This window comes from Pituophis catenifer, unplaced genomic scaffold (genome assembly GCF_029215685.1).
Source record: "Pituophis catenifer annectens isolate HBS135680 unplaced genomic scaffold, rPitCat1.0.hap2 SCAF_10, whole genome shotgun sequence".
In the NCBI taxonomy this organism is placed as follows: Eukaryota; Metazoa; Chordata; class Lepidosauria; order Squamata; family Colubridae; genus Pituophis; species Pituophis catenifer.
The window spans coordinates 17,195,770-17,207,130 of record NW_027256890.1 but is presented as its reverse complement, the minus strand read 5'-3'; the positions used below and the strand labels follow the sequence as shown (position 1 = coordinate 17,207,130).

The following is an 11,361-nucleotide window of genomic DNA, read 5'->3' as shown; positions in this document are numbered from 1 at the left end:
CTTCCAGTTTTCTTTCAGGAGCCGAAAGGAAGGCGCTGGCCTGGGAGGTGGGGGGTGGGTGTCGCTTGGGGGGGTGCAACTGGTTGGCATACGCCAGAGAGGGGTATCGGTCCCACAATCCCGGATGAGCCCTGGAAGGGGAGCGGGAGCTCCCAGCACTTCTCCTGACCCCGTTTGCTGGTCTTGACCCTGCCTGACCCCTCAGCCCAGCCTGCCAGAGGTTCTTTTCAATCACTCTTTACTAGAGTCATTAGCCAAGATAAAGGCCCCTTTTTGAATGCCTGCGATCCCCTTAGCCTGTTAATTCACCCCAAGACCAGCCAGTCCATGTGGGGTTCGGTTCTCAGAGGGGGCCGGCCAGCCGGCCGCCTGCTTTGGCCCCGGGGCCGAGAGGTTCTCCTCCTCCTCATTCTTACAAAGCTGCCTTGGAGAAGTAAAGCTTGGGGGTTGGAAACGGGCGGCCAGAAGACTCGCCCCATCCCCCACCAGTTATTTGTGGGAATAAGGAAAGAGATGTGCCAATTAATACCTCAGAGGGCTGTTCGTTAATTTTTGGAACGTGGAGAGTGGAGCTAAAGCTAACAAAGGGCTGCCCTCATGTTATCATACCGTTATAAACTGCTGACTGTTATGAACATTAACTCTGGCCAAGAGAGACGCCCTCCTCCTTCAGCCTGGATCTGGGGGGGAGAGGGGGGCTGCATCTAAGCACATCCCTAATTGCTGACATGAGGACTTTTGTGGGGGGTGGGGGGAGGAGGCCCATGGTGCTCTAGCAAACAAAGGGGGAGAGGAGAGCAAAGCAAAGGAGGGGGCCACCCACAAAGCCCTCTGGATGGGCCCCAGGCGAGCAATCCATCACACCAGCAACGTTCAAAGCTTTGTCTGCACAGCAAGCCCACCCCCCATCGCTCACCTCCCCTTCCTCACTTGGCAGCCTCAAAGAAAGCTGAGCTTCCCCCCCCTTTTAGATCCACTATGGTCTCCTGCTGAGAGCTGTCAGACCCTCAGCACCCCCCACCCCATGGTGGTAAGCAGGTGCTACAGGGGATCCCTGGGCCAGAAATAAGGGTCTCTGCCCTGCCGCTCAAAAGCAGCAGGAAGCAGCTCCCTGCAGGCCTCAAACTGCATGAAGCAGAAGGAAAGGCTCTGGGGCACTGGCAGGCGAAGGGATCCCCTTTTTAAGAAGCCCCCTCTTGTCTTTTGCAGATGCAAGAGGTTGTTGCTCATGTTCAGCCAAACCACCTGGTGCAGGCAGCCTGCTTTCCACTGGGGCTGTGGCCAAGAGGAACAGCAGCTTCCATCAATTGGAATATGATCATCAGGAACAAACTCCCCCTCCCCCCACAGCCCAAGGGGGTGCCCAAAGGTCAGCTGACCGGGGTGTTTCCGCCAAGGAGCTCAGACCAGACAAGTCAGCTTTCCCCGAGGAGCCACCTGAGGGATACAGGCAGGTGAAGCTCTTTGTTTGAGGGCAGGCGTTTTTTAATTGAATAAAACCCTGTTACATCCCACACACCAGGCGCACGAGTTATGCTACTTCTACTGCTGCACCCATCCATCCAACCCCCCCCCCACCCAACAATCCAAGCCATAAAAACCAGGCACCTCTCCTGTTCTGATACAGACGATGTGGCAAGATCGGAAAGCGTGCTCTGGTGATTAAAAGTCCCCAGCTGCCACTGGAGGAGAAGTGGGAGACCAGAAGGGCCTCCTTGCCCTCACGGGGCCCGATGCGGCTCCCAGGCTGCTGCTGAAGGGAGCAGTCCCAAGTGGTCCTTGCAGCTGGGGTGCCCCCAACCTTCAGAAGAGGGGAGCAACTCCCGGCTTCACTTTCCAGATGCCTTTTAATAAGGCAGGCTCAGCCGGCTGGAGGTCCCAAGGCTCCATTAAAGCGCCAGCCTTCAGCACCAAGGAGGTTGGCGTTCGGAGGGAGGTGCCCAACAATCCCACCGGTTGAGGAAACCCTCCGTGGTTGTGGCCCCACTCCTGCTCCCTCCCCCATCCCTGGGGAGGCACCAGCACCCCTCGAGCGCTGGCAGGCAGGCCTTCCTCCCCACCCCCAGGGCAAGATCGGCTCCAAGAAGCCTGCAAGGAACACACCAATGTGGGCCTCAGCTGGAGACAATGTAATGGACTCGTCCTTCTCACACCCCCCACCCCTCAGGTCAGCTACGCCTTCTTCCCCTCCTCTGCCCCTCCCTCCAAAAGCTTCTGCAGCATCTGCAGCTCTCGCTCCATCAAGTCCAGGCCAGCTGGCTCTTGGCCAAGGGCCGTCACGTGGTGCCCGGTGGTCCGTCCTGGAGAGGGGAGGTGGCCAAGTGCCTCTCCCACTCCACCTCAATCACCTTGTACAGCTCCATGGTGGCCCTGGCATCTTCGACTGATGAGTGTCCGTTGTGACCAACCTGGAGGGAGGGGGGGAAGGGAAAGGAAGTCTGAAGGCGAGTGTCATTCTACGTCCTGCTACAGACTTGTTCCCTGGCTACAGGGGCACCCATTTTCTCCCCCATCCTCCCTGCAGGACGCACCCTAACGCAGTCCCTGGTCTTAAGAGAACCACCCTCCCAAACGAGCAGCTGGGCTCAGCACCTGGGCAGGTGTGCCCGGCACCTGTTACCTGAATGTCTCGATGCAGGAGCTGCTTGGTGAGTCGCTTCAGGGAGGCTGACTCATTCTCGGGAAAGCCAGCCTTCCGATTGAGCAGGGGGATTTTTGAAGTGTCCCTGGTCAAGGATTTGGGGTGGAAATATTTGAGGGCTTTGAAGTCATTGTGGATTGCGTGCCCAATGACAATGTTCCCCGAGAGAAGCTTAAGAATCTGGAAAGGAAGCAGAGGAGGAAGCTTGTTCAGCCGCTGAATGCACCCATGGCCTCCTAGACAAGACAGGAGGAGATGATGCTAATGCCCAAACCAGAAGACGCCCCTATATGGGCACCAAGAGAGGGGGGGACTAAAAAAGAGGGTGAAGAGGCTGTGCTATCTCACCTCTTTCTGGGCTAACTTGAAGGGGACGGCGTCTCTCATGTGGTGCTGCCTAATGCCACTCCACCGAGTCCGGTAATTGGTGATGGGGCTCAGGGGACGGATGTACTTATCGTACATCACATCGCCATAGTAGCCAACCACGCTACATCGAGCCAGGTCACTATTGCGCCCGCCAGGCCCGGTGCCCACCATCTCACAGTCAATGGCCACCATTTTGCTAGGCTTGGCTAGCACCTGCGCATCGGGGAGGCCACTCTTGAATTCATTCAACAGGCTGATTCGGGAAACATCCCCCCGGCTGCAGAGGGTCCCATTGGACTTCCCAGCAACGCTCCCAGTTTTCCTTGAGGCCGCAGCAGCTGCCGAGGAGCTGGAGGTCCGGGATGCGGGATCCACAGCGCCTGAATCGGAGCTCTCCTTGGGCAGCATTTTGAGTCGGCAAGGGGGCCCCTCCTCCGGTAAGGCTTTGCTGCCCTCTTTCGCCTCCACTCTCTGCTTCTTCTTGGCCCTGTCGGGTCCCGCAGAGCAGCCGAGCGAGGCATCCCGTCTGGGCATGGGCGGCTGGGAAGGCAGCTGCTTCTGCTTCAGGAAGCCCTTCCGCTCCAAGAACTGCCGGCGTTTGACGAAGCGCTGGTGCTTCTTGTTGCCCCCGGAGCTCTTCTGGGCCGGCTGGGGGAGCACCGCGTCCAGATTAAGCAGGATATCCGACATGGTGCCCAGCGGAGGCACCGGATCAGCAAGGACAGAAGCAGGCGGTTGGCTCTCTAGAGGGCTCCGGCTGCAGGAGACGGGCAGGTCGGCATGGCTGCCCTGCAAGAGACGGACGGACGGACGGAGGGGAGCAGGAGTGAATCCCCGGGAGCCCCCCTCGCCCCTCCCCCAAGGGCGCCCGCCCCCCTCGCCCCCCCCGCCCCTAGGAAGGAGACCCCGGGAGAGGAGAGAGGTTTGGGGGGCACTCAGCCCCTCGGCCTCCCGCTCGACCCCTCCCCCCGGGCACCTGAGCGGCTCCGTCCAGGCTGCGAGGCCGGGGGGCGACTGGGGCGTGGCTGGCCGGCCAGGCTTCCTCCTCCTCCTCCTCCTCCCGCGCCCAGGAGCCGCCCCCGCCCGGCAGGCCCGGCTTTGTGACCGCGGCGGGGCTCCGGCGGCATCACAGCGGCCCCGCCGGCCGCGTCACGGGCGCCTCCGAGCCCCCCACCTCGCCGCGCCAAGGGGACCGCATGCCCACCTGGCCCTGCCGCCACGGCACCGCGCCGCCGACCCGGATGCGGAAGCGCCGCCCGGCGGGGATACTTCCGGTAACACCGGTAATACTTCGCCGGCCTTTCCCGAGACTTGGAAACCGACGCCGCTCGGCCGCAGCCTCGCCCGCCCGGAGGGGGAGCTCGGCGGGGGAGGGAGGGATTTGCGGGCCGACCGACCGACGGGCAGAGGCCCCCTCCGTCCGAATCCGGAAGCGCGCCTCGGGCCGTGGGCGGGGAGGTCGGACGGTGGCCGGCCGGGGCCAAACTTGCCCGCCATGCGCGGCTTCGCCCTGGAGCAGCAGAAGCGCCTGGCCGCCAACCTGGTCCGCGTCCTCGCGCTCTACCGGCCGTTGACCGACGCCTACGTCATCGTAAGCCCCGCCCGCTCCCGCCCCCGCCCTCCCGGGGCCGGTGGTCTCCGCTGAGCCGCCCCCGCCCCCCCCGCCTCTCTCTCTCTCTCTCTCTCCCGGCAGGAGTTCTTCAGCGACGACCTCTGGGGGCGCCTCCCCCGCGGCTGGCAGGCGGCGCTGGGCGAGCTCTCCCCGCCGGAGGTGGCGGCGCTGCTGCTGCGGAGGGGCCGCCCGGGCGAGCTGTGGCCGCTCTCGCTGCTGGCCTTCCGCGCCGCCGCCCACGCCCTGCCCTTCCCCCGCCGCCCCGCCGCCGCCCGCGAGCCCCCGCTGCCGCCCCGCTTCCGCAGGCACCTGCGGCCCAAGAAGCAGCACGAGGTCCGGCGGCTGGCGCAGGTGCGGGACGGGACGCGGGGGGCCTGGGGGGGCTGGTCCGAAGAAGCCCCCGGCCCTGACCGCCCTCTGCCCGGCAGGTGCTGAAGCGGCTGAGCGAGCTGACCGGGTGCCGCCGGGTGGTGGACGTGGGCGCCGGGCAGGTGAGCCTCGGGGGCGGGGGTGGCTCTGGCTCCCCCTGCCCTGGTTGGCCGTGGGCGCCTCCTCGGCATCTGCCTCTCCTCCCGCAGGGCCACCTCGCCCGCTTCCTGGCCTTCGGGCTGCGGCTGTCGGTCACGGCCGTGGAGGGAGACGCCCGGCTGGTGGCTCAGGCTGCCAAGTTTGACCGGGCGCTGGCTCTGGAGCTGGAGAAAGAGCAGGCCAGGCGGCAGGTGAGCAGGGCGGAAGGGAGGTAACTCCTGAGCTTGCCCAGGCTGCGACTTTCCTGACTGCGGCCCTCTGTCTTGCAGGCTCCAGACACCCCCCCTGTCCAGGGGCCGAGCCATGTGGTGGGCTGGGTCAGTCCGGACACTCCGTGGCCGGAGTTCGTGGAGCTGTTACGCTCGGGGAAGGCTGCAGGAGATGGGAGTTCAGCCTCTGGCCGCCCACCCACCGAGCCTTGTGAGCCGAGGGAAACTGAGGCTAGAAAGGGAGGTGCAGACCGTGGGAGGGATGGGCCAGAGTCCCTGGAGCAGAACCCACCAACTCACCTGCAAGCACAGCAACCCCAGGGGGCGCTTTTGCTCACTGGCCTGCATGCCTGCGGGGACCTCAGTGCGACCCTCCTCCGGCTCTTTGTGGCCTGTCCTGACATTGTGGGCATTACTTCGGTGTCCTGCTGCTACATGAAGCTGAGCACCGGAGAGGACGCCCAGCCCGGCTACCCCCTGAGCGACTGGGTGGCTGGTCTGCCCGGCCACCGGCTCTCCTACAAGGCCCGGGAAGGGGCCTGCCATGCCATGGAGGACTACATTCTGCGGCTGGAGCACGACAGTCCTTCGCTGAAGACGCACTGCTACCGGGCCAGGCTGGAGACCCTGATCCGGGCCATCGATCCCACCAAGAAACGCCTTGGGGTACAGGCCATTCCCAAGACCCACAAGATGACTTTTGAGCAGTAAGCGAGCCCAACCTCTTTCTGGGAACTGCGGGGGCACCTTCCCCAGCTGGTGGGATTGGTACCACCCCTCTCACCGACACCTGCCTGCCCCCAAGAGCTCCGTTCAGAACAGAAAGTGCAGCCTTTCCTTCCTTCCTTCAGGTATGCTCGCCAGGGACTGGAGCGTATTGGGATGAGCCCCAGTGGGCCCCTGGAGCCAGCGTCTCCGGCTCAGCAGCAGCGGGTGGTGGTCTTCTTCAGCCTTGCTCTCCTGCTGGCCCCCTTGGTGGAGACCCTTATTCTCCTTGATCGGATGATTTACCTGCAGGAGCAAGGTAAGCTGCGCCTGGGGTCTCGGCATCCAATAGCACCTCCTTGCCTCAGTGCAGGCAGCACTTTGGAGCAGAGAGGGCATGGTGCAGACCCCCAAGCCAGGGCTGCTGCTGGTGGTTCCGTCTTTTCTGATTCCACCACCTGCTTTTTGAGGGTCTGGGGGGAGCTGTACCAGGGCTCCTTGCTCCTGACCCCCTTTGACAAGGCTGCTCCAAGGCCACTCCCTTTCTCTTGCCTCCCCCCCAGGTTTCCCCTGCGAGCTAGTCCCTCTCTTCAACCCAGCGCTCTCCGCCAGGAACCTGGTGCTGGTGGCTGCCAAGAAGGTGCCGCCCTCCGACCTCTGGGGCCTGGCCGCAGGAGACTGAGGAGACTCCTGCCCTAGATGGGCCTTTTCGGTGTCTGATGCAGAAGCAGCGAAAGGACTTGGCCTTATCATCCCCCGGAGTGTCCCGTTACACCCCAGCCGAGCGAGCCCATGGACCTTTTGGAGGAGGATGAGGGAGCACGCCAAAATGTTTATGTCTCTCCCGTCTGTTGTGCATTTGTAATGACAGTACACTTGTTTTTCTATTAAGGGATATTTATTGTTGGTCTTTGATAAAAGAGGGCCCGTGAATGCTCGTGTGAATGCAGAGCTTCTTTGACTCCTGCTGTGTCTCCTCCCCCAGGGAAGGAGGGAGGAGCAGAAGCCTCAATACCAATAAGTCTTCCTGTGCCGCCGTGTCTCTACGATTCCCATCCGCTCCATAATTTCCTCTTGAAAGGTCTTCAAGGACGGGGTGTACGTCTTCTCCAGGGCGTCCTTGGTGGAGGTGTCCTTTGGGCCATCTGAATTGGCAAGGAACAGGGCGGGAGAGAAAAGTCTTATCAAGCCAGTTCAAGATTCCAGTACTCATACCAGCTGGCCCCAGGGCAGGGCCTAGCAGACGTTGTCAAAGGTGACCACTGGCTCATCCTCCTCCCTTCCTTGCTCAGCAGGGAAGCTTCTTACCGACCCACAGCTCTGGGACGATGCCGTCCTCCCTCTGCTCGACAGGTTTGGGGATGATCCGGCCTGTCCGGATGGAGACCCGCACGCGCTCGCCCTGTTCTGTGTAGCGCCAGGCCACTTCAGTGGGCAGCCTGAGGTCACACAAAGTGGACACAATGGGGAGCATCCATAAGAGGCCCAAAGTGAAAGTAATTGGAATTATCACGGTCTGTCTTTAGAACTAGGACCAACATTTCTTATAAGAAAAAATGCCAACTGCTTCACAAACGCCACACTCCGAATACAAAAAATACAGAAGGCCAATATTCAGTCCCCCACCAAGAGTTTGAAAAAAAGAAAAAACAATAGGAATCTTTGAGGGTTTTTTAAAAGCAGCCATCCTGGCAAATGCCCCTCTGGCCGCCTAAGGGCAACTCATTTTCCGACAGGAATGATTTGATTTTGTTGTGGGGCAGAGGTGGGTTTCAGCAGGTCTGACGAGTTCTGGAGAACCGGTAGCAGAAATTTTGAGTAGTTCGGAGAATTGGTAGTAAACATTCTGACTGCTCCCCCACCATCTATTCTCTGCCTCCCAAGTCCCAGCTGATAGGGAGGAAATGGGGATTTTGCAGTAACCTTCCCCTGGAGTGGGGTGGGAATGGAGATTTTACAGTATCCTTCCCCTGCCACGCCCAGCAAGCCACATCCACAGAACCGGTAGTAAAAAAATTTGAAACCCAGCACTGTTGTGGGGGGAAGGGCACCACTTCCCTGGAGAGGGACCCAGGGAGGGAGAGAACAAAAGTCACCCCACAGCTGCATCCCCCAGACACTCAAACGTTTTATGGCCCCCAAAGGGGGGGAGGGGGAGGGCAACCCAGCCTTACCTGTCAGTGGGATCCACCAGGCCCACCTCCTTCAAGGACAGCGGCTTCTCCCGGGCAAACATGGCCCTGCCGGCCACGGTGTCCGCGTAGTAGTAGCCCTGGTGGGGGGGAGGGAAGCATAGCGGAACCTGCAGCCCTCGTCCCAGGAAAGCCCAAGGGCTTTGGGGGAACCTTTTGCCCCGCAAGGAAGGGCTTCCCATAGGGGCCTTACCATGTTGAGGCGGCCCAGCAGCACCGACTGCCGCTCCTTGTCCACCTGGATGACCTGGCCTTGCTTGCCGGCCTCGCGCCCGCTCAGGATCTGCACCTGCGGGGGGGAAGAGAGGTGGGCGGCGGGTTCGGTCTGGGGCTCCTGCCTTCAGACGCCGGGCTGCCAACTCACCGTGTCCCCCCGGAAGACCTGCCAGTCCTCCTCCGGGATGGGCGGCAGCGCGGGCTTCTTCCTCCGGGGCGCCTTCCCGGCCCGGCCGAGCTCGGGAGCCCAGGGGGGCGTCAGCTTCTCCGCCATGGCCAGCAGCCGCGTCAGCCTCATGGTGCCTGCAAGGGGCGCAGGTTGGGGAAGGGCTCAGCCGCCCCCCTCCCCTCCCCCCCCCCTCCCCCCGAGCAGCCCCGCGTGCTGCAACCGGCGCCCGCCAGCCCCCGAGGGACGCCGCGCTCACCTGGCCCGCCTTGGCGCTTCCGAGCCGCTTCCCGGCTGGGCGGAGCGAGGCGAACAGGTCGGCCCGACCGACCGCGGTGCATCCTGGGATTTGCAGTCCTTAGCAGGCGGCGGCGCTGCTCTCCAGAGCTACGAAAGCGCAGAGCGTCACAGTCGGGCCTCCCGAGCCAGGAGCCTCCTCCAACTGCCCGGTTCGCGCATCCCATTCGCAGAGCCTTTGTCGGTCTTCCTCCTGGGTGCCAAGCTGGCCTGGACGGCAGGATGACAGCGGCTGGGCTGCACCGGGGGTGGACTTCCATCCCCGGAATTCCCCAGTTGGCATTAACATTGAGGGTCTAAATCCTGCTTTTTTTTTTTTTTTTACTGCTGGCTGAGGATGGAGTGTGCAGTGTCAGAATCTCCCTGTGAATTTTCCCATTTTATTCTGAAATGTTTCAGTTTCTGGATCAATTCTGCTATCCTTTCTTTTATGTACACTGAGAGCACATGCACCAAGACAAATTCCTTGTGTGTCCAATTGCACCTGGCCAATAAAAACTTCTATTCTACTCTACTCTACTCTACTCTACTCTATTCTTTATTACAGAGCACTGGAGAAAACGCATTTCACAGGACAACAGAATAGCCTGATCGATTTTCCCCCCTCCCCAATTTGGGATTGTCTCTGCAGTATTATTCACCGGGCCTTTATCAAAGGAATGCAACCCTCCCCTCCCTCTCGCCATAGGGGAAGCAGCAGAGCAGAAATTTTGGGGAGCAGCACTCAAAAAAAACACCCAGGATTTGTGTGGTTTAGAGACTGCAGATCTCTATTTATGCTGCCCTCCTGCTTCCAGAAGGCCCACCAGCCCCTCTGTCTGCTTTCCTCGCCTCTCAGGCATCCCCGTTAGACAAAGGGGGGGGTAGGAGGGAGGTCCCGGTCGCAGGGGCTCTCCTGGGCGCTCGGCTCCTCCTGCTCCTCCTCCGGGTCCAGCTCCTGAGGTGGGACTTGAATGCCCAGCATGGTCTCCACGTGCCACAGCCTGGTCTTCACAGCTTGGAGATGCTCCCTGAGGATCTTCATGGACTTCAGGCAATCGTGGCAGCTGCGAAGATCCTGCCTGCCTGGAAGGAGAGAGCCCCATGAGAGGTGATGCCTCCAGAGGGGGTACAATCTGGGCCTTTTTAGCTCAGACACCCAACCTACGCTCTTGGAAGTGAGAAGACTGGAACTCATGCGCAGCTTGTAGCTCCTGAATCAAGGCCATGATCTCCTCTGGAGGCACAGGAGCCGGAAGGGCAGGCTCTGGGGAAATGTCCTTAGGGGCTGACGGGTCAGGAACCAAGGGGTCAGCCTGAGCCTTGCCTTCGGGATCACCTGCTGAGGGAAGGGGAGGTAGAGTTAGCAATGGCAGCTGCTTGGGCACCTGGGCTGAAGGTCACCATTGTGGGGCTTACCATTTGCAGCAGCTGGACCTGGTTGGGGCTGCAGCTGAAGAAGACAACCTGGGAAGCAGGATAGGAAGGGCACAGAACATGTTAGTGGAGGTTCTCTCTCTTTCCCTCCCCCCGCCCCAAGCTTCTGCCCTGGTTCAAAACGCGGGTATCTCTCCAGAGCCCCCAAAGACCTCCTGGAGCTTCTCTGAGTCTTCACTCACCTTCCCCTACAACGGAGTCCCTTTCAGCTTCGTTCTGGGTTTCCCTTTTATCATCCTCGGAAAGCCTGCAAATACCGAGCAAAGTGTGTTTGTAATGCTGCGCCCCACAAAAAGTTATCCATGGATCCATGGCAGCCAAGGACTCGGGAATATCTAAGGTATCCCAAGCCTGGTTTCTCCTTCCAGCACCAACATCTCCCTCATTTGCCCAGCTTTACGAAGGCAAGGTTTCCTTTGAGTTCCAGAGAGGCAGTTACTTACGGTCTGTTCTTCTCGTAGATGGATCTAGAAAAAGCAAAAGAAAAATCAGCTGCCAGGAAATTAAGCCCACCGGTGCCCAGACACGAACACTGCCAGTGTGAGGCAGCTCTCCTTCCAGTTAAGGAGGCTCTCAGGAGATGGTCAAAGGAGGCCACGCTGATCTCCGGGGTTGCCCTGCTCCCAAGGCCAAACAGACATGGCTGTGAAAGACCCACCCTGGGAACCTTTGGGGCTTTCCTGCCCAATTTGGCCTTACCTGCGGAGATGCCGATTAAGAGAGAACCAGTTCTGCATCCTGATGCCAGCTGAGCTGTGGCTGTTGGAATCTCAAGGCAACCGAGACGGCTGGGTTCCACCTTGGTTGTGAGGTCATGCCCTACTTTGAAATGCAACAGAAGCAGCACCTGGGGACACACCGTCCACTGCTGGGTGCCAGGGAAATGATAACTGAACCATTCCTGGAAATCCCTGACCTGCTGGCAGAGCAGTCCAGCACCACAGACGTTACCATAATGTGATCAGTTATATAAGCAGGCGGGAAGTTATAAACACTCTTATAAAGTGGGA

General features: G+C 60.5%; 3 protein-coding genes across 6 annotated transcripts; 1 reads left to right on the top strand and 2 right to left on the bottom strand.

Moving 5' to 3' along the window:
• Positions 1 to 1,463: 1,463 nt before the first annotated feature.
• ISG20L2 (interferon stimulated exonuclease gene 20 like 2) lies at positions 1,464 to 4,348 on the bottom strand. Its single transcript, XM_070951184.1, has 4 exons — positions 4,215 to 4,348; positions 2,990 to 3,799; positions 2,621 to 2,821; positions 1,464 to 2,408 (listed from the first exon to the last, which is right to left on the bottom strand). The coding sequence occupies exons 2-4, from the start codon at positions 3,698 to 3,700 to the stop codon at positions 2,277 to 2,279; spliced, it is 1,044 nt and encodes a 347-aa protein (XP_070807285.1). The 5' UTR covers positions 3,701 to 3,799; positions 4,215 to 4,348; the 3' UTR covers positions 1,464 to 2,276.
• Positions 4,227 to 6,997, top strand: METTL25B (methyltransferase like 25B). 4 transcript variants are annotated; one of them, XM_070951175.1, is made up of 7 exons: positions 4,228 to 4,601; positions 4,704 to 4,973; positions 5,051 to 5,113; positions 5,201 to 5,341; positions 5,420 to 6,066; positions 6,211 to 6,383; positions 6,628 to 6,997. In XM_070951175.1, exons 1-7 carry the CDS (start codon positions 4,506 to 4,508, stop codon positions 6,744 to 6,746), a joined length of 1,509 nt encoding a protein of 502 aa, XP_070807276.1. In that variant the 5' UTR covers positions 4,228 to 4,505; the 3' UTR covers positions 6,747 to 6,997. The 4 variants fall into 4 exon arrangements, with proteins under 4 accessions (XP_070807275.1, XP_070807276.1, XP_070807273.1 ...); XM_070951174.1 differs by having other exon boundaries at positions 4,227 to 4,601; positions 5,051 to 5,341; XM_070951172.1 differs by lacking the exon at positions 5,201 to 5,341 and having other exon boundaries at positions 4,426 to 4,601.
• On the bottom strand, positions 6,961 to 9,005 carry MRPL24 (mitochondrial ribosomal protein L24). The gene is made up of 6 exons (XM_070951186.1): positions 8,898 to 9,005; positions 8,621 to 8,775; positions 8,450 to 8,545; positions 8,239 to 8,336; positions 7,373 to 7,503; positions 6,961 to 7,209 (listed from the first exon to the last, which is right to left on the bottom strand). Exons 1-6 carry the CDS (start codon positions 8,977 to 8,979, stop codon positions 7,073 to 7,075), a joined length of 699 nt encoding a protein of 232 aa, XP_070807287.1. The 5' UTR covers positions 8,980 to 9,005; the 3' UTR covers positions 6,961 to 7,072.
• Between the last annotated feature and the right edge of the window lie 2,356 nt (positions 9,006 to 11,361).

What these genes read in the sequence shown, in the direction of transcription:
- ISG20L2 (XM_070951184.1), bottom strand. Translation starts at nt 3,700, where the DNA reads ATGTCGGATATCCTGCTTAATCTGGACGCGGTGCTCCCCCAGCCGGCC. An exon ending in TCAAGTTAGCCCAGAAAGAG is followed by an intron (nt 2,822 to 2,989) that starts GTGAGATAGCAC and finishes CTTCCTTTCCAG; the next exon opens with ATTCTTAAGCTTCTCTCGGG. An exon ending in TCCTGCATCGAGACATTCAG is followed by an intron (nt 2,409 to 2,620) that starts GTAACAGGTGCC and finishes CCCTCCCTCCAG; the next exon opens with GTTGGTCACAACGGACACTC.
- METTL25B (XM_070951174.1), top strand. Translation starts at nt 4,506, where the DNA reads ATGCGCGGCTTCGCCCTGGAGCAGCAGAAGCGCCTGGCCGCCAACCTG. An exon ending in CACAAGATGACTTTTGAGCA is followed by an intron (nt 6,067 to 6,210) that starts GTAAGCGAGCCC and finishes TCCTTCCTTCAG; the next exon opens with GTATGCTCGCCAGGGACTGG. An exon ending in GATTTACCTGCAGGAGCAAG is followed by an intron (nt 6,384 to 6,627) that starts GTAAGCTGCGCC and finishes CCTCCCCCCCAG; the next exon opens with GTTTCCCCTGCGAGCTAGTC.
- MRPL24 (XM_070951186.1), bottom strand. Translation starts at nt 8,979, where the DNA reads ATGCACCGCGGTCGGTCGGGCCGACCTGTTCGCCTCGCTCCGCCCAGC. An exon ending in GAAGCGCCAAGGCGGGCCAG is followed by an intron (nt 8,776 to 8,897) that starts GTGAGCGCGGCG and finishes CGCCCCTTGCAG; the next exon opens with GCACCATGAGGCTGACGCGG. An exon ending in CGTCCCAGAGCTGTGGGTCG is followed by an intron (nt 7,210 to 7,372) that starts GTAAGAAGCTTC and finishes TTGCCAATTCAG; the next exon opens with ATGGCCCAAAGGACACCTCC.